At 41.8% G+C, this 21910-nt stretch overlaps 1 protein-coding gene across 1 annotated transcript in view; it reads left to right on the top strand.

Annotated features, from left to right (window-relative positions):
• The first annotated feature begins 282 nt into the window (after window positions 1-282).
• LOC139729675 (cGMP-dependent protein kinase 1-like) overlaps window positions 283-21910 on the top strand; it is a 102922-nt gene continuing 81294 nt past the window's right edge. Inside the window, exon 1 of the mRNA XM_071640602.1 lies at window positions 283-2174. Within this exon, the coding sequence (XP_071496703.1) occupies window positions 1858-2174 (317 nt within the window). The 5' untranslated portion in view covers window positions 283-1857. The remainder of the gene's footprint in view (window positions 2175-21910) is intronic.

The following is a 21910-nucleotide window of genomic DNA, read 5'->3' as shown; positions in this document are numbered from 1 at the left end:
CCTTCTCTCTATCTATCTTATTGTACCGCATGTATTAATTTGTGTGGTGCCAGAATCATGCAAAGGACCTGCATTGCATTGCATTTATTTTATCCTTTCCGCGGATTAGCGAAACGTGCTTATTCTTCTTATCGCCAGGATGGTATTTAACGTGTTTGATTAACTCCAAAGTTAACGGATTTGTGTACCAGTTGAGGACCTTACCTTCTGCACTGTTTGTCCAATGAATGCTTCTGGCTATTCGGTTGATATGCGTATAGACACCAAACCTTTTCTCCCGCTTTGATTTCTTGTCGAAAGCAGTCTTGTCAAACTGAGATCAGCTCGCAGTACGAAAACTGGAAGATCTAAACGTGGAATGGCTCCAATGATCCCCTATAGAACCTCTTTATATTTCCGTTTTGTTTTGAGACAAGAATAAACGTGCCTTACGGATTTTAGTCGCGACGGAGTGGTCATCTTTACACGGAGAGTTGGATTTTGACTTCTTCGAATATTTCTGAGATTCTGTGCAACGTCATATCGTGTTTATATAACAATGTCTACATTTTGAGTCTCGTAAAACATATGTTATGGAGGAGCACAATGGCCCACGCGAGTCACTGATTGGTGAGAAAAGGGTACTATAAAGAAAAGTAATCCCCGCTCTACGTGGTCAACACTCCCTCGGATTGTAAGAATAACGCATTGCTACAACTCTCACCTCGTCGATCTCAGCCGGAGAGATTTGTTCAGTCGAAGAACTGGATGCTAGAAATTCGAGCATCAAATTAGAGAGGCACCGCTGAAATGACATTTTTGTCCTGAATTTTGAAATCATCCTCTGCTTTTGGTTCCTCAAGTGCTTATTCAAGTATCTCACGCTACGTGGCAAGGCATATTCTCTGACGGCACGTTGCATTTCATAGTCCGATCGGCGAAATAATTCGTGACATCGTCAGATAGATTGAAATGAAAATAGTTGTGTGAAGATATGTCCCTGCGCTGATATCATACACGCACTGAGACTAGGAAACAAGGAGTTTATAGAAGAGAGGAGAGTGTTTGTGTTCGTTTGTTTATCTGTCGTCTGACTTAACAAAGCGAGAGTTGTAAATCTCCCGCGCAAAAAGACATTTATGGACGGGGATTGCGTCTTGTCTCTTACAAACCTCTGCCTTTTGCACGAAGAGCTTGTGTGTCTTGTGGCGTAAATGACAGCCGTCTTAATGGTTGCCAATCTCAATTTTGACGAATGTTGTTGTGGTGGTGTACGCTTTACGAGAAGCCATCCAAAGCGTCCATTAAAACAAGCAACTATATTTAGCATTACATTTTATCACTTATTGCCAGCCCACTGGTTTGTTTCCGCCCCTCTTGTAACGTCAACAACACCTTGTGATGAAGTGATGTCAGAAGGGAGCAAGGAGGAAGTGTTTCGCGCTTAACCCTTTGTGAACCGCCAGGAAGAAGCGTGGATTTTATTCGTTGTCAGAGGATACTGCCTAGAAGGCTGATGTTTCTCTTCTCGGTTAACATGTGTGCGATTCAAGGATAGGCACTGTCACTCCACTCTATTTCGTGACATTGTGTACATTGTCAAGGCTGTCGTGTGTTCTGTGTGACTTCCTACACACTATATACATTAGATGCCTTCTGCATCTGCTTTTACCAACAGCTTACATCGGCCTGGGATGTATATTCTCTGCTCGCGTACTAGGATCTTGGAAGACTTCGTGAACTCCTGGATTCATAATTTTGGAATATCACTTGTCAACTGGAGGCATTCACCCGTTGCCTGTATAAAGTGCTTCGTTACTGTATTTCTTTCCTTCCGACGTTTAACCCCTCGCCTGCCAAACAGCTTCCTCAGTCCAGATGCACGTTGACGCAGTACCACAGGCCTCAGCCATGGCGACGTTACGCGACCTCCAGTTCGCCCTGCAGGAAAAGATCGAGGAGTTGCGGCAGCGCGACGAACTCATCGACGAGCTGGAGCTCGAGCTCGACGAGAAGGACGTGTTCATACAGCGACTCCAGAACGAGCTCGACAAGTATCGCTCGGTAATCCGTCCCGCCACTAAACATGTGATGCAGAGATCGAAACAAAAACGGCTTGGTATCTCCGCTGAATCAGGTGGCAATCTACCCGATACTTCAACCCTTGAACTAAAGATCGTCCCGAAGTCACCCTCGTAAGTCTGCCCAATCTTCTCGTAGCATTTGTCTTCATCAACCCGTGTGAAGATTGATGAATTTATATTGAGGAAATAATACAATAGAAAGTTTAGGACTGAGATACCAGGAGAGAGAAAGAGGATTTAATCGAGAAGTGCGAGTCTTGGAATGCCTATTTGAGGTGCGATGTGAAGGAAAAAGTTTTCTAAAATTATTGCCAATATTTATCTTCATCACACGACCATATACCTTTGAAAAACAAACTATCGATTTTAATTAGATACGTTCTGCTTCTACAGCTGTTTATAGCGAAACGGAGTTATGCGCATCTTCAAATTTCCGTAAGACCTAACACCACTGATATTCACTGTTATATGGAAAAGAAAAAATGTATATATATATATATACATTTTCATAATTTACATGTATATATATATATAGTATTATATATGATGTTATAAAAGAGAGAGAGAGAGATAAGAGCGATAATAAATGTGTGGAATGCTGACAGATCTCGGGTCTTTGTACACACTCGGAATAGAACGGATCAGTACTCAAAAAAAAAAAAAAAGGCAACGTGTCTGCTCGTACGAGTGATCCTTAGGAGAGTGAAGCCTTCTCGTGACGCTATTTTCTTTTCATAATGATCTAATTTGTCGCCCACAACAGATTTATCTTTAAAAGCGGAATATATATAAAATATGAGGGAAAAAAAGTGTTTCCCCGATGTCAGATGATGGCTTAACGTACAGTATGGACCAAATGCCTTTGAGTCGCGTGTTAAATTTAGCAAGATGACGTGACTATTAGAACTCTGCCTTTCTGGAGGATGTTATAGGGCCTGTAGCCTCTGTAGCCTAGAAACAATCACTCTTGATATTGGGCTTACGTTTGACGGTATGACCTTGTTATATTCGACCCAAAGTTTACGATAGTTCCCGATGTTTCTATTCATTGAACGTCTATTTCATTCAATGGACACAGATGACCAAGTGTATAATGTCACATCCAAAAAAAAAAGGGAAAAAAAGGTGTGTTCGGACAAAACAAACAAACAACATGACTTTAGTTCAATCGTCGCCGTGGACAAGTGGTGGAGGCAACTTCTTCAAATTGATACATTGATACAGTCTTTTTTGACGCCAAGAAAAGCATCTCTTGAAAACCATGGTGGAAATGAGGCGTGACTGTAGTTTGCCTTAAGGCTCTTCTCTCCGTAAGTGATTAAAGGTTTGAGTGATAGTCTGGGTTGATAACCTTGCCCAATGACACGTGCAAAATTGTTGTATGACTGGGACAACAGACAAGCTGTGTACTAGTGTACAGTATTGTGCAAGTGTATTGCACAGCAATAAATCTTATCTATACAGATGACTCACAAGAGCTTAACACACACACACACACACACACGCAGACACACATACATGTACTAGAACACAGACGCAGAAACACGAGCATACATACTTTACTTCTGTGAATATTACAATATCCGGATGCATAATGCAGAATTAAATCTTTGAGCCAAAACATTCGATGCATGTTAAGTGGAAAAATTTGAAAGACATGTGCATACTGTAAATGTACACCAAACCTACCATGATTTTGTACAGTTTGACTGTACTCAATTGTGACGAGTGTGTTTTGTGCGTCGATTTCTGGCGAGTGAGTCGAGAATAAGTTATTCTTCTGCAGGAAGTTGTTAAGATATTCACAATATTCGCCCAAAGTGATTTCTCCCGCGTGTGTCTCCAGCCAATCGGAAATAATATCGCAGTGACGTAATGGGTCCGCGTCGCGTTGCCGTGACGCGTGAACATTGCGCTCTAGTGCTATTTCAAGGAGTCGCCACAAATCAGACTGTGCCACCCGAAAGGCTTTTCACTCGCTCAATTGACCGAATCATAGGTTCCCTCCAGAATGATTCACCAACATCAGGCTTGCGTCTCGTTTGACCCAAAGAGGGGTCAATATCATCCTTTGGGCTTGCTATTGTTTGCTCTTTGATACGTTGGAGAGGGAAAACGAAAGCGTTGGTTTGAGAATTTTAAAATCAGTTCCAGAAAGTACATTTAGATTGGGTTTAAGATCATCCTACAACATTTGATACACTGATAAACTCTTCTTTAAAGGTAATTTTAAGTCCATTATAATGACGATGATTTCATTTGACACCTGGAACTTGCGTAACAAAATCACTGTTAATTCAGGCAAATACAAGTTGAATATGATCATGTGAATCTCTCTCCATGAAAGTTATTCACTAACTTTGCACTTATGTTGTTATCATTAAATGCATTGGCCTACATACATACATCTATACATACATACATTACAAGTATGATATGAGATCATGGCCAGTGGATAGAGTGCTGATTAAGATCTTTTTTTCCCCATTTGTCGTCATTCGCTTTATTCCATCATAGCCCAAGGGAGTGATGTAAGTCTTGTATGTTCACTGTTCTGCTAGTAGGAAGTGCAATTCATCATTAGCACGACTCAGATCGTTGTTATGGTTACTATGTGCATTGATCTGATATCCTAGATCTTTATTGTACACTCTTACTGTACAATGACGAAGTTGTCCCCTAATTCTATCTCATTAGCACCATGAGAATATCTCGAAGTGTTGGATGAATAAAGTTAGCGCTTGTTTCTCGCCGTAGCAGCAGCTGGTCGCAAACGACTCGGGGAAGCAAAGAAAAAGAGAAACCGTAAAGTGAGGCAGTCCTCACGAATTTCAAAAAAAAATATGTTGTTGGTACCTCCAATGAACTACTTTCACCAAAAACAAACTTGCAAATCATCAAATAAGCTCGTAAATTTTGATTGAAAAAGTGTGAATCTGCATGGTGATTATGCTAATGAGCAAGTCTTGGCGGAGAGTCAGACATCACCGAGGCACAACTCTTCCCAGCTGTGTTCTGCTCGTCATGCGTAAGCTCTCTAGTTATTTATGAATTCATGTTTACTATTTATTTTTATATCAATTGTATGTATAAATAAGCTTGAAATGTTTTGTTTGAAATGATAAAACCACATATTGGCACATTTTATGACAAAATCAGATATGATCATTTTGAACACTTAAATTGGTTCTCTGAGGCACGGCGGTCAACTTAGTGAGTTGGGCATCAATGACGTTGCACCTTTTTGCAGGCTCCTACACGATCGCTTGCAGAAATTGTTTTGTAAAAATCGCGTACAGAGACAGTGTTTGCTTTCCACGTGTATAAATTGGTGAAAGGTTATATTTTTTACTCTTCTTAATTATCACACAGTGAAAATTCTCAGGACTGCCTCCCTTTAAGCGCTTGTGAATGATTACCAAAGCGATGATTTACAGGGATGCGCCATGCAGTGAACGTCAATTAATACTGAAAAGGAACGCAAGTTTACCACCAGGCATGCACCTGTACACCCGTGATGGTATTTGTTCTTTCTCTCCAACACCCCCAACTTCTGGCCTACATTACACTCTGCACCCAAATCTTGACCACCGCCTTCCCTCTCCTGCCTCCATTTAATCGATTTCCTCTTTCGCGGTAGATCAGAGATGTTTTCTCTCTCCTCATCGGCTTCTCTTTCCTGCTTACTAATGCCACAGTTCAAATTCTCTCGACCTCTCTTCCCTTTACCTTTCACTCACACTTTCCTCTCGTCCTGGTCAATAGATGTTAAATGAGCCGCCTCATCGCCCCACAACACAGAGAGTAATTTGTTTAGCAAACAAGGAGAGAAAGTCACCATGTCTCTAGCATGCACAATTTCACTTTATTTCACGAAATAGCCCTCATCAATGTTCCGACATCGGGATTAATAACGAAAGAAGGACGCTGTTTATTCAGTCAGCGGAGCCTGATCACTTTAACGACAGGATCACGGATTATTTTAGGAGAGAGGGTTGCTGTCAATTAGTAATGAAACCTGATATAGTCATTATGTGTTCACATCAGCCTCAGATGCCGGAATCATTAAAGAGACAATAATACATAGAAGTAAAAAGTTCAGAAACTTTACACAATCATTGATTTCGTCTATCAAACTTTAAAAAACATTCAGTGCATCCTCATTACGTCTCCCACTTCCTCAGTATTCTACCACATTGACATGCCGTACCAGGTTCTACACACCCCTCGGAGCCTTCTGTTACAACCTGGATTAGGCGAACTAATTCCCCTACTCATCCCGTGACGCAGCGAACGCGGAATGCGCACCATTTGCTCAAGACTCTGGTCCGTGTTGACACTGTAATCCATCGTTCGCACCTGCCCACGAGACTGTCATCGGCGAGTCTCTCGTCGATGTACCGATGCCGTGACATCCCCGCATTATCACCGACCAGGGCAGGTTGGCAACGAAAATACGTCCCGTGGTCGGCAGGGTCGTGTCTCCTCTTCACTGTTCTCTCAATCACAGCTAGTCCAAGCAATCCTTGGAAGGCTTGGCATAATAGACTCGGGATGAATGCGACAAAGAAAAATGTCAGGGTGATGAATAATTATGTTTTTGTTTGAGGGGGTGTAATGACGTGTTGGTACTTGGCCATACGAGAAAAACAAATTAGCTTCGTCTGAATGAACCGTCACCTTTTGTTATTTACCTGAATCTCTTTACCTTGATCTGTCCCTGTATGTTCCGTTTGCTTTCTCTCTTCTTTTTTTTTTTTTAAATCACTGTTGACTGTCATTTTCCTTTATTCTAATATCGGAAAAGATTAGAGAAATCTGAATGTTAGTTATCACTTATTTACGTGAAATTAGTGTGGTAAATTTTCATTGATAAGGATAACTGGATTTGTCAGACTGAAGTTTCACATGTGACTCACCCGTCACAATCTACCCCATCTTACCAAAATTGACATTTCGTCAAATGCGTCTTCCCTCTTCTCTTGACGGTGCGATTTCAGAATTTGCGTCTCATCTCTTCCGCCAGCTGAAGTGAGTTATCACACGAGACTGACACCCACGAGTCATACGTCCCAAGAGTTCGACATTGAAAAAAGGGTCCATGAGTCATACAGCCCATGAGTCCGACACTGGGCAAACAAGGCTCACGAGTTTGATACTATAAGGAAAAAAAGGCCCACGAGTTCGACAGTAGGTAAAAACGACCCATTAGTTCGCCATTGCATCACGGGGCTTCATCGGTCTCGTGGTCCTTCTTTGCTTAGTGTCGAACTCGTGGGCCTTGTTTGCCTAGTGTCGGACTCATGGGCCATATTTGCTTAGTGTCGAACTCATGGGCTGTATCACTTGTGGACTGTATAACTCGTGGGCTGTACAACTCATGGGCTCTATAACTCGTGGGCTGCATGATTCGTGAGTGTCCAACTCATGAATTTACCCGTTTTGATAGATCAAGCTTTTAAGTTGCGCAAAATTAGACACCACTTTCATTTCAATACAATCGTTTTCCAATTGTATCGTGCACCTCGCATAAAAGTTAGTTAACAAAATTCTGTTGAAAAGCGAGGTTAGTGTTGGCAGGACATGGATCACTCCACTTCGAACGGATGGGAGAAGATAGAAGCACATTGCCTGCGGTGCAACATGTTATAACAGACAGTGACAGAGGTATCAACCCATTCCCTGTGAATCTCAAATTTTCATATACTGTGTACAGGAGCCATGCAGGTTCCCTATGACAATGAGTTAAAAGGTCGTGCATACTGTGTAAACTATACAACATCGACAATGTGAAGAACTGCTGTGTTGATAACCTAGTTGCTGAGTACAGTTATCTTTAAGACTCTAGTTGTCACCTGTCCTACTTCATCCAAGATCCCTCCTCCTCACCTTATTCTCTCTACGTCCGTTCGTCCTCCAAAGTGCACTCCGAGGTGTTTGTGGAGGTGGCACAAAGCGAGTCGATTGCGTGTCAGAAGCAGAAATTGTCATTAAAGATTGCTTATCAGTCAATATAATGCATCGCACGCGTGACACCACCAATTGAACCCGTGTATCGACATATGATGAAGCGTGGTATAGTCTGAAGTTGATTGATTGTGCAGGATGGATGCAGAACCATCTCCTAAAATGGGTCAAAGCCCGCCATGTCTTGACCTTTTGCAAACTTTCAAAATGGTCACTATTTTTTTTTCAATTGTTTCTTCTTTTCTTCACCTTCTTTTTTTGCTTGTTGCTCAACACGTGCATAGGTTTTGGCAGCACATTGTCTTAGATGTTTATTTTCTTTGACACCGTAGTTTAAAGTACTAATTTCTGACAAATGACGTGTGGGAGTGGGAGTGTAATTATGTGGGTCGGTGTGTCGCATCTTTCTCTGCTTGTAATCACAATCATGACAAACAACTCTTTTCCCCTCCCGAGTGCTATCTTCCCATAATGCTAGCAGGCCTGCCTACATGTAATTATTAAGCTTGATCAAAGACTTTAATCGTATTTCTGCTGCCTAAAAAAATTTTCATGTCAGAAAAGACGAAATTCTTCTCATAACCCATTCTGTACCAGTGTGTCAAATGTGCGCAAATCTCATACACAAACCTGTGAGCCGATGGGCCCGACTTAACATAAGGTTAATACGGTGTACATGTTGTAGTTTGTTTTCGTGTCGCAGACGAGGCGTTATGTGCATGTGAATATTTTCTTCCTTTGATTAAGACATCAACATTATTTCAGAAATTCTGGCTGAATTTTCCTATATGACTTGTTTCCCTCACAGAGTCTTACATTTTGAATATCTTCCTCGCAAGTATTTAGGTTACACTGTAAAAACATCGGTGTTAGATTTAACACCCGTGGTGTTAAATCTAACACCGATCAAACTTCAATAGAGGACCACACCCACAGGTGTTAAAAATGCACTGTGATGGTGTTGAAAAGTGTTCACCTGACACTTCGTGGTGTTAATTTGACACTGTACCTGGTGTTATTTTGACACTGTACTGGTGTTAATTCAAAAATGACACCACATGGTGTTGATTTGATATTTGTTGGTGTTAATATCAATGGTTTAACACCCGTCCAGCTTCAATAAGAGACCACACCAGCTGGTGTTACTTTGGTGTAAATTTATTTTCACATTTTTCAAAAATCTAGTATTTTAATATAGAATTCTTGATCGTCTTGTTTCAATTAAAAATCAACAAGAAGTGCAGTTACTAAGAAACTCTTCAAAAAACAGTTTAAAATTTGGAAATGACACCCGGAGGTGTTAATTTAACACCATAAATGAGCACCGAAAATTTAACACCAGCTCGGTGTTCACTATTTAACACCCGACTTTTTGCAGTGTAAGTCATGTGTCGCGTCTGTTATAAACTGGTCTCTTACAAGCGCTATTCAACATGGCGTGGTACACCGTTTATTAGTGTTCTCCTTATAATGCAATTTACCTGTAGTGATCGTGACAAGGGCTTCTCCGTAGTAAATCTTTAAGATGATACTGCATGTACATGTAAAATCACACTAACATAGCCTCATTCTGTTGATGTATAAAGCAGACACACTTGCGTAAGTTTGCGACGAGGTTTTTGTCCTCAGTTTGTTCCATACGCCGCAACTTTCAAGGAAGAACTATCCCCTAGTTTTGTTCTGGGTGTTATGCCCGCAGCGCTAATTTCTACATCAATGTAATTAATGTGATGAAAATCTTACAAGGCTCTTTATTTATGCAAGGCTTGCCATGATCACAAGAAATCACGGGGACTACAAGATTAAAGGAAGATGATTATTAACAAGCCGCCGTCATTTTCGCATTATCTCCCGACCGAGCAGTGACGTAGATTGGAGCTGTACTCGTTCACCGCACTGCCTTCATTTATTCTATGTGTGTGAGCATCGGTGCTAACGAAGACGTGATTTGCTGACGTCTGTGGAGGTATAGCCAAGTTTTCGCTCACACATGTGTTACCCGAGTTTGTTACCCTTCAACTCCTCCCAGACATATCCTCTGATGCTCCTATGTAGGGCCTACTCAGTAGCATTGGGGAGGGGTGGGGGGGGGGGGGCAGACAGACATGCATTGCGGCACAAACGGTGATGTTCAGATTCGATCAATCTTGGCGGTTAACTGACGTGTTCGTTAATCTGAGAGCCAACATGCAACATGCAATATGCAATGTTAACTTGGTGCTTACCATTATATAACTGAACATTTCAAACTTGTATTATAAAAGAGCAAAAAAAAATCATATTAAAATGCATGCTCGACGAAACATCTCTCCATCTGATAAAATGCATTGGGTATTTCCCTTCCATGAGTGACTCTGTGAGTATTCTTGTTACACCTCGTTTGCTTTCCTCACATTACTGTATATACACATTGTGTCCTGGTGAATTTTCAACTGAAATAACACTATCTTCTCTGGGTTCAAACACCCATTATTCGTTTGCGGAGGCAAGCTAAAGCTGAATAGCTTCCGAGTCAGTTTGTGTTTCTTTTCTCATTTCGTCACGTGTCTGCCTCGTGCAGTTTGTTTAAACGCAAGGATTTCATCTTGACTCTAGCACAAGGAAATAATCGCTTACCACATTCCATCACACCTTCAATTAAGCTTAAATGAAACGCGACGAACTGGCGCGAACATTATTTGAGGTTTTCCGTCAAGTTGCGTCGTCTGAGCGAAGTCAAGCAGACACCATGGACACGAGGAGTGGGTAGATAGGAATGCACATTGAGCAGCCCGTAGAGGTGTCAAACAAGGCGAGCATACAGCTGCCATGGGTTGAATGCGGTCAGTCGACGGGGCGGGAAGCCAAAGCTAACACCCAAGTGAGAAGTCAAGGCAAAACTCTTTCTGAAAATACCAGGTCACATTCTTTTTGGTGGTGGAGAGAGGACACGAAGTAACGAGTAATGACTCGTGTATAAAGGGCACTGCATGCAACAAGTGTAATGTGAAGGACGCGTGTTGCCGTTTGGAATGAATCCTTGTTATCTATATGAGGGGCACTTCATTGTCTTACTCCTGGCAACGTTTACCTTTTTTTTTTTTTTTTTTTTTTTGGCTGTCGTTCCATTGTTATCCACAAAGAGAGAGGATATGCAACTAGTGTCAAGGAGATTGCAACACAAAATCTTTAAAGAGGAAAGGGTCATAATTCTTATCGCCCAATATATATGATGTTACCTATAGTTTGCAGTGATTAATGTTCTGTATTCTCGTCATGATTTTTGTGGGGAAGTTGCTGTTATGGAATGAAATGGTCTAGCGTTTGATAATTTCAGATTACGTAGACCGCCAAGTGAGTGCAATCATATAAATCACAGTTGCGCGGTGGACAGCGAGTTAAGTAATCAAGTCCTTTCGATCCACTTCGCAGAGAACTAAAAACATTGTCGTAAACACAAAAATTTTAGCAGCATATTATGAAAAAGTAGAAAGTATTAAAGCAGGAAGTTCATGCATTTGGTTTGAAAACAGTATCACACCACCGAGGTCCCAGAGAGAAAATTGCGAGGACTCCGTTGGAAGAGTGCGGTTACCTCGGAAGAGGCTGCCCTGGATAAATGATATCATAACTGCTTGGTTTATTAGTCCTCTGCATGTCTTGCGTGCGACAGGTCTCTTCCCCCGCCCACCCCACCCTCCCCCCTCTCTCTCCCTTTCTCTCTCTCACTCTTTCTCTCGCTTCGAATTCATGGGATATATAAGGTCTATAATAAGTACGGAAAGGGAGAGAATATTGGAATATACATGTATAAGGATCGTACATCATGACTGCACTTGTTGGGGTAGTGTTTGTTACATATTTTGTTACTTATATTTGAGGCAAGGCTGCGCCCCACCCCAGGTATCTCACTGTTGAGACCAACTGAAGGTTAGTTTCTTACTGATTGTGATTCATTAAAGCTCTCTTCCACTTGACTATGACTCGTGATCTTCCTGTGGATTAGGGAAGCAGTAAACGTGATCGCTTCTGAATGTGTTCGAGGTCTGTCGTCTGGTTGAGTAGGTGTGTGGTACAGGTACCACGAGATGACTCTAGCCCCAGCATGATATCAGCGTTTTACCGAAATCAGATTGAGTTCGCTGCTCCAGATATTGAATAATTGTGTCATACGTGTCACGGCATTTAAAACATCGATCAGCGAATCCCCTACATCAAGCGACGCAAACACCCCGCTATTTGCCGCGCAAAGCGGCCTCTGTGTAAAGTTCTACGCCTTGCGTCAGAGACGGTGTAAAGAAGACCGATATTGAAGAGGGGATGAAAGAGAGAGAGAGAGAGAGAGGCGGGGGGGGGGGGGATTTGTTGGATATGATGAAAAAAAAACCAAGTTTCTAGAATCAATTTTGAGTCAGGGGAAAACCCTCCAATGCTCTTGGTGAAAAAAAAAAGTCCCACGAGGAATATTCAACGGGCGAAACCGAAGAGAGATTTTCTCCCCGGAGTTCTAGACCGGAGAACATACCAAACACATTTGTTCGCCTTCTTCCGCCGCAAGTTTCCCCTCGGCGCCTGATTTTTCAGTCGGCTCTATGTCCGATTATCTATTTGCATACTCACTGAATATATTTGATGTCATTGACTCGATATGTGATGGAGTAAGACGAGGTAAGATGGGCACAGCTTCGCGAGACTTACAGACTCTCTTTAGAGAGAGGGCTTCTTGAGTCCTCTTCCTCTTCTCTTTGGTTGGACTCCTTCACTCACTATAACAGACGTTTGATCCGCGCAGGCAACCCCTAGACTTGGTTGGAGAGAAAATTACTTCAGATGGTCATTTTATCAAAGTTACTATCTGGTTATTTGGAAATTATGACAGGTCTGTTTTGTCTACTAAAGATTTGTTTATTATATTGCATGTGTGTACTCGTTCAATTGCACTATAAGTCAACGGGGGGGGGGGGGGGGGGTGAAAGAGAATAGAAATTAGAAACGTTTGAAGACATTGGTAGTGGTGATTCTCCAGCGATTAAAACGTAATAAGCCAGTTGGGGGTTCCACTTTGCGCATGAGCAGGAAAGGTGTTATGTACCAACAGGGCATGTTGGCTTCTAAATTCTCTGACATAAGCATCTGTGATGTAATAATTATTCAAGTAATCCTTATAAAAGGTGCTTCCTAGCACATCACATGGTAGCAAAAGTGGTATTGGGCAGTATCAATAGAAAAAGATTGTTATACATCCAGTAAAAAAATAAAATGGATGCTTTCCCAAAGTATCAGCTGATGGTCCACTCTGGGGCCCGTTTCATAAAACTTGTTATCAGTGACAACTGCCACATTTCTATGACAAATTTGCTCTCAGCCAATCAGATGGAAGGATTTCAGTAGCTTGTCACATCTATGACAACTTGTCACTGATGACAAGTTTTATGAAACGGGCCCCTGGTCTCCTGCTGTACGCAAGTTCATCCTTTGTTTAATCATGACTGATGAATGCCATAAATTGTTACGCATTTTGTCGCGTTGTAAACGAGTGAAGTGTCTAACCAACTGAGAAAAAAGAGAAAGGTTATTTGTACCCACATGCACGAGAGCTAACTCCGGACTGGTTTGTTGGCCCCTTACTGCAAAGAATAAACTCCCACACTCTTCCTGTAGGGGCGACGGGAATACATTATCGATTCGATCCAAATGCTATCGCTGATGCGGATGACATATTTGAGAATGTTGGAGCCAGCTTCACGTGGTTCCGATTAGATCCGGTAGAATCGGAGGAAAACGGGATGAAAGCAGGCGGACGATGGAAGGACTAGCATCCGACACAATTCCCGGACGATATCATTTTTTGCCGTTATCTGATTTTATCCAAGTATTTCGTCGATGGTCATATACCTGTCATTCTCGTCCCAGTGACAAGCCGGCCCTGGAAAATGATTGAGGATTATGGACAGGCTGAAAGGACATCACTTGTGCCTTTCAGGGAACGGTGGAAGTCCATGTTCAAAGTCATAATTATACCAATTAAGGGCTAAAGTGATGAAATCGGGGATAAATACCTTTATTGGGGAATGTCTTTATTTCACAGTCCTTCCGTGGTTACACTTTCACCAGTTACATAAGGGCTTTTTACACTTGTAAATTTTTGCTTAGCCCCGGACCAACGGTGGGGCTAAGGGGGGGCTTTAGCCCCACCGTTGGTACGGGACTATCCTTAGCCCACTTTCTGTTTACACTCGTTTTTGCCAAAGTGGGCTAGCCCCACCGATAGTACGGTACTATCTGGCCCTGCAAAATAGCAGGGGTTAGCACCGCAATTGCGGTGCTAGCACCGCAATTGCGGTGCCAAGCAAGTGAGTGTAAACAGAACGAAAAAATAATCCTGGGCTAAGCGACGGAGACGAAGTCCGACCCTCACTGACCAATCAGAAACGAGGCAATCAAGTGCTGCCGGTGCGTGCGTGTACGTGTACAGTACACAGCGTAATTATGAATATTCATGTGGTTTGGAAAGTCCGGGGCTAAGAAATATGAGTGTAAAAAGGTCAGTTTTCTCCTTAGCCCCGGACAAGAGATAGTACGGGACTAATTGGCGAGTGTAAAAAGCTGAAAAAATTGGTACGGGACTAACGATAGTCCTCGGTCAGAGAAAGTCCGGGGTTAAGAAACGCAAGTGTAAAAAGCCCTATAGCAGTTCACTGGCCTAACGGCTTGGAAAGTATGGGGAATAATATGATAGATACTCGTTACGGTATCTTGTGAGAAGCACGATCAGATCTGTCGAACTTTCGCACCTTTCAGATGCTGTATTTTCCCTCTTACATACCACGAAATATACACCGACAGAAGAGTGTATCTATCATTGCGGTTTTGCCAATGGGCAATGTTACAAAAGTTGAATGACCTCTTGACTCGCTATTAGTCTCAACAACACTGGACTGTAGTTTTCCATATTTTTCTGGAAGCTGTTTAGGTTATCAAAATCATGAATCATGTTTTTGCTCTTCTCCATGTGTATTCAACAAAGTGCAGTGGTCTTCTTTCTGTCTGTCTTTTTTTTTCTGTGTATATCTCCCTTCCTACGCCTCCTCATTGTAGTGGCACAGGACATGCTAAGTTTGAGTGCACCACTTATGACGCCCATCACGAATAGTCTTTGATAGAAATTTTGATGTGAAAAATCGGAAACTAGAAACTTGTGGCGCATTCTTTTGAATCTGCAAAACAAATTCTGTATTAAGCATTCGTGGGGAATTGAAAGTGACACTTATTTTCTCCGGAGCAGGTTTTATTTTCAGACAAAGAGATCGTAGTACAATATCATTTCTTTATTATCATCACAAAATCTTGCGTAAGATTTCTTTTCAAATGGAATTACAAGACACGTTTATCAGCGTAAGTCTACACATATTATTTTCATATCGTGCGATAATGACCTCCAAACGATGAATATTCTGCTGACTTATAGTCTCGGAGATATTGGAGCGAGTATTTGTTCACAAAATAATGTCCAGCTTTCTTCAGGTCTCTTATTGTTTTCCAAATGTATTTTAGTATTTACATGACGGGGCTTTCCCCTGTTACAGCCAAGTTGAAAGACAAACCTGTATGCTGTCCGTAATATCTTGACAGTACTGTCGCTATTTGTGTTTACGTCATGATTATTGGGGTTTTTTTTGCGACGAAAAATTGTCTTTCTTTCTACGTGAAATGTTGACCTCATATTCATTCAGCCCAAGGTGTTTATAAAGGTATGCTGCTAGATGTGGTCTTGTGTGCCTCTATTCAAATTCGACTTATTTTTGTCTTACATTATTTAAGAACGGCTTAGTCTTACGTTTAATTCAGTGCATGCTCACCAAAACAAATACGTCTGTGCAAAACTATCATGTATAATCATTGACGAAGGCGCTATCCGCATTTAACACATCAAGTCACACATAAACATTTTAGACTTTTATCCTCAAAACACTGTAACACTGATAGAAATTCGCGATGCGAAAAAATTGACTTTCATTATGAGAATGTTTAAGCCCTGTATTGTGTATCGCAGTCCGCGTACTTTGTTCTCGCCTTCGTTGATAGAATGATGCCTTTCACAGTAGTAATCGAAGATAGTCCTTCAAAGGAAGAGACTTGCGGTACATCTCATATTCTTACTTTTCCTCTATTCCAATGGAATCTCCTCAGATTTCGAGAAGTACTTTGCCAGATAAGATATGATGTCGGTGTTGATCCCTCTGATCACGGTCGTGTTCTAGTTTTACTACCATCAACACGGCCCGCCAAAAGAGGAGGAGAGCGAACCCAGGGTTGAGTCGCGGAGTCCAGCGTACTTTCGGTCCAGGGCGTGTACCAGGTCATCTTCGTTAAAGCCACCTTAATGCATGGGATGGATGGTTATACCAGCGGTGTCCCTGGTATCCGACCGAACTGATTCGTATCACAAGAGTCACGAGGCCGGGCTCTCATCGCAATGATCTTAAAAAGTGGGTTTCAATCCATTGAACATCTGCTTCTCTGGTTAGACGTCATGCAAAGAACGAGTTCTCTTAAAGGTGCTCTTGAGTGCATGCATTCTTGTTTGTTCCAAAGGACGTCTGTCGTGTTGGGAGTCCTTATATCGGGTTCCTCTTACTGAAGGATGGGTTCATGATTTTGCAGGTGATGCTCATAATCGTTGCTATTCGGTGAAAGATACGTAAAATAAATGCAGATGTATCAGTTCCAGAATTCAGTATAATATTTTGCCCAAGAATGCAGAATTGTTATTTGTGTACTAAAGGACCTCAAGGCCATGAATTTATTTGCCTGAGTCTTACCTCAACTTTTTAATTGTCTGTCAAAACTCATCTTAAATCGACACAGAGAGACATGATGAAAACTGCTCAATGTAAAGGAAGAAGACAGATTTTAAACAGAAAATAATGATGCATGTGTGTGCAAGATATTAGAATATACCCCGCCAATTCCTAAACAGCGAACGTGAAGATCGAATTGCGCATCATATTCAATAAATTCGATATGTAGTGTTTCTCAGAGCAACACTGTACATTCACAACTAGTGAAAATGTGGCTTACATGACTATCTATCTGTTATCTCACTTTAAAGGAACTGTATAGTACTGGTTGAGGTGGGGATTCATGTTTTGAACATTCTTAAGTGAAATAGTGAGAAACCTCTTATGAAATATGGAAGAGCATGTAATTTTAAGAAGGATTCAACGTGTATTTGATGAAAATTGGTTTTCAAATGGCTGAGATATCCAAAAAAAAAGTGATGATAATGATAAAAGGCGACAGGCTACGCCTTTTATTAGGATCTCTTTGTTTAACCTCGTTTTTGGATATCTCAGTCATTTCAAAACCGATTTTCATCAAATAAACTTTGGATACCCCTTAGAATTGCATGCTCTTTGACATCTCATAGAGTGGTTTCTGAATATCTCGCAAAACGTTAAAAGCTAAATCCTCACCTCAACCAGAACTGTACACACCCTTTAACATGATAAATACGTGAAAAGAAAAATCAAAATACTGGGGCTAGATATGGCAAACCAATGCTGTGTTGACATGTAGAAAGCTGTATTTTTGTGTGCAGGGTAAAAACGATACAGTGAAATACGGCAAGGGAGTTACTGTGATCCAGTGTTGCCAATTTAAGGATTCTCTTTGATATTTATTGTCTACTTCTTATGATAAAGCCTCACATCGCGCAGCCTTGCAAAGAGATTTTGTGGCGACAATCATCTCATTGAGTAATGATTTTTATGAAGGTCGCTAGTCTCTCTTCCTTGAAACTCTGATCACGCTGCTGCAGTGGACTTGTTTGTTTCCGGTTGTTCAGAATTAACCCTCCCCCCCCCCCCCTCCATCTTTGGCGTTTATCAATCCATGGAAGCTTTTTTGTTTTCTACAAAGAGAAAGTGTAGTCACCCCTAACGATCTACATGGTTATGCCAGCCAGCCGTCCCCCTCTCGTTTAATGACGTTTGATCGTGTGGCGTGTCGTAGTGCTCTTACACAACTACATGGAGTGGAGAAATAAGACGCCGCTTACAAGTCATAAGCGAAAAGCGGATCGATAGCGCTCAAAGTTCTCTCATCGTCCTCTTCGCTTCGGATCGGATGGACGCGATAAAAGTGTGGTAGCGATAGACGCGAGTCGCAGGCACACAAGCCTAAATCGTCGCAGCTTTAGCTGACTTACCGTATATTACCGCTGAATGAAAGTCTCATCAATATTATTATCGCAGAACTCCAAGGGAGGTGTTGGACCGATACCTTTTGCACAAATATTACTCAGGAGTGTTGGCTCAAATATTGTACTGAGTAAACGTTCACGAACGTGAGGTTTTTCTTTTTGTTCATACGATCAATTGTGTTGGGACGTTGCCTTGTGAGTCCTCAATCGTCACAGTAACCTGTGTGCGCTGCTGATTACGTATTCATGTGAGCTTTGTTTGTCCCTGGCACACCGGAAATGTCAAATAGTCTGCGAGATGTAAAATGTCATGGCAGGTACGCGCCAATGGTGCGTGGCGCTATTTACAGTTTTCTACTGCTTGCGATGCACCAGGGACATAGGAAGTCAACACGTTGGATTTACAAACCCGTCCCCTCCCCGAAAGAAAAAGGGGTGGGGATGTATCAGAGACATATCTGTTGTAAGTCAAATAAGTAAGCATACAAGAGGTAGTATGTATATTCCTGTGGAAGTACACATTGAAAGGGGGGTTGAATATTGCATGGTAGCTTTTGACAAACACCCATAAATGTGGTTCGCCAATTAGTCCAACTAGGCAAATCTGCTGACTGCTATTAATGTCGTAGCACAGAGATTTCATTTGTCCAACATTGTTGCATGAAGTGCATATTTTTTCATCCAGTATTTTTTTTCACGTGTAAGATTGCGTGATCTTTTGAGGTATAAATCGTGTCATCCTTTTAGGCGTGGACTATGATTTGATTGATTTAACAGTATTATAAGTCCTCTCTCACATTTGCCCATATCGAATTTCCACCCCCCCCTAAAAACAAAACAAAATAATGCATTAACTCGTTCTGACTACTATACTAAATAGAGATCGAGGTGACGGGGGGGGGGGCAAGAACTTTTTGCAGCAGTCTGGTATCCACTTGTAGGTGGGTCATTGCCATTCAGACCACGTGCAGTTCATAGAACCGAGTGTCCTTGACAGTGGCGTAGAGGACATTTCGCCATTTATCTATCTAACCATCTATATGTCTGTCTATCTATCTATCTATCTACCGATCTATCATCTATCTATCTATATCTACCTATCTATCATCCATCTATCTATCTATCTATCTGTCTGTCTATCTATCTATCTATCTGTCCGTCTCGGGCTCGTATACAGTCATTCTGTTGTGGGGACACTTGGTTAAAGAGATTGAAACACGAAGTGTGGTCATAAGTCATCCTGCACAAGATACACTTTGCCTTGCCAGCAAACGTTTTGTCAGCTCAGACCTCTCACTGCCCACATCAATACTGATGGACAGAGATATTGGACATCTTCAAGTGTTAATAGTTGTCCCGATTCGTTCATCCTAAGCGTACCTTATACGGACGTGGCATATTGTTGTCCTGCGGTAAAAAAAGTAACATTGCATAGCGGTATTGAACGATTGAATTAACCTACATCTGAAATTGCGAGTAATTTGGAATCCGATGAACGACGAGTTCGTTTCGATGTTTACCAATAAAATTCGCGCCGTCTCAGCCAGTCGCGATGAATTTTCGGGCAGCCATGTTTGACAGAGTTTCTGATTTCTCCCCCGGAACGTGTGGATCTAGTTCAGCGAGAGGATGGCCTTTGTTTATCTACAGGTATCAGAATACGTCCAGAAGATTTCGCAAGGCGATCAAAACCAGATTCGGCCCTGCAAGCCCGGGTCCCGTTCAGTCGCGATGTGCGTTGATGTCATGTTTAGCATTTGGGTACACATATACTTTTCCCTCCAAATTATTGGTATTTACAAATATGTTGTCTGTTTAAATTCCGCATTCTAATTGATATTTTGTTTTATTGTGAATGTATAGCCCTGATTTCCGTGCCCTTCTCATACCCGTAACTTTCCATCTGTCATCGGAATAGAGATTTTTGTGCAAAAATATTTAGTTCATCATTCGTCCTGGTGCCGCAGGGAAAATAAACATCTAATTCTTTGATTTTTTTAAAATCAAGATTGCCTAGGCGCTCTTTGTAAAGACAATAAATAGCCGATTAATGAACACATTACAATCACCATCAACAGTTCGTGAAGTTTTAGGACAGAGCTGACGTTAAGATATCGTTATGTTAAGCCGTATTTTTTTTTTGGGGGGGGGGGTGGGGGGTGAGGGTGGTTTATAAAGCCCTCCTAGCTGTAAAATCTGGCATCATTCCTGTAAACGATAGACCACGTCGAGATAGCTTTGTGAACTACTGAATAACTTGTTTATTATCATGAGCTTGATATACAATGTAACCGGGTTGAAGTGATTGAAATAAGAATTTTGTGACCGGATGGGAAGAACATAATGTGGAATGAAACATATCTTCTCCCAGATCCACAGTATACTTTGACTGTTATTGTGCGTTTTCTAAGCACACTTGTTCAGGGTACTAGTATTGTGTGTATCACTCTTCTTCAGTGAAGAGTGTTATGGCGAATCCGCTACAAATGGAAAATCGTCACAGTGTTTCAAATGCCCGTTTATTGGTGTGAGTAATCGATTTACTGGATCTGCTGTATGAAGTGTATGTAAACCGATAGAACTTAATTCCTTCACACAACACACACACACACACACACACACACACACACACTCACTCACACCTTCACCCTCCCTCACTCTTACACATTCCTTGATGTAGAATACAGGTGTGATCTTGTGTCGTCATAGGGCATGCCGACCTATCAAAGCAGTGCCCTGACTATGGCCACAGCTGTGTGGCGGCTCGTTCCATTGATGCGGTTTATCCAATGAAGATGTGGACTTAGTAGGGCGTGTTGTCACACCTGTGCGCAGCAGCGGCAATCAAGCGCTACTGGAGGTGCGGAGGTTGACCGCTTCAAAGAGCACATCGCGGGCGTACATTCGCCTTGTTTTGGTCACACCAAAGTGTAAGGCGTAGCGACGAAAATACAGTAAGCCGGTTTATTACGAATACTTCAAAAGAATGATAACGAAGAAAACTGAACCTGATATTGACATGGCGGGCATCTTTTGTTCCTCATCCAATGCAAATCCAATAAAATAGGTCACTCTCGGTGTCTGTGACTGCGCATTATATTACCCGAAGATCTCGTTTTCGGCATATAACGACATCTCTTCACCTCACGGAAGAAGTTTGCCTGAATCGGGGATCTGTCGATTACTTTTGACGTCTTTTGGGGTCAGGTATGAATATTCATCAATCGAATATTAAACAGATGCATAGTGGGCTGAGGGTAGTATATCATGCGACATGCCAAGCTGTCTGCTTTTATATAGGTGATGGCTTAGCTTCATGCATGCATATCATACTGTGGCAGCCGACGTACGTCCATGACCAAGCCATGGTGGGGAAAAAAGTGGGAAGCGTGAACGTGATTAAAAAAAAAACTTATTATTGTGGGATGACAATAGTGAAAACGACGTGTTGGCGGGTTTTATTCCCTGCATGTTTTTATGAGGACTGAAAGATCAAAAATAGGAACATAGCTTTTCTTTTCATAATCACTGAAAGGGGATTACGCGGTAAAGGGAAAGACTTTATGGCTAAGCAAAGGAGAATTGTTTATACCAATTGAAAAGTGGCTCAATGTTGGTCCATGCATAGTTTGTTCCCACGGCAGTTTAGTGTTCCCTAAATATCGTAGTATTAAAAACTAAAAAGGGAGGGGGAGAG

This window comes from Diadema antillarum, unplaced genomic scaffold (assembly GCF_040938485.1).
Source record: "Diadema antillarum isolate AM-2024a unplaced genomic scaffold, OU_Dant_1.0 seq00000248_RagTag, whole genome shotgun sequence".
Classification (NCBI taxonomy): Eukaryota; Metazoa; Echinodermata; class Echinoidea; order Diadematoida; family Diadematidae; genus Diadema; species Diadema antillarum.
Note: the sequence above shows the minus strand (reverse complement) of the source record. Positions and strands in the feature narration are given on the sequence as shown.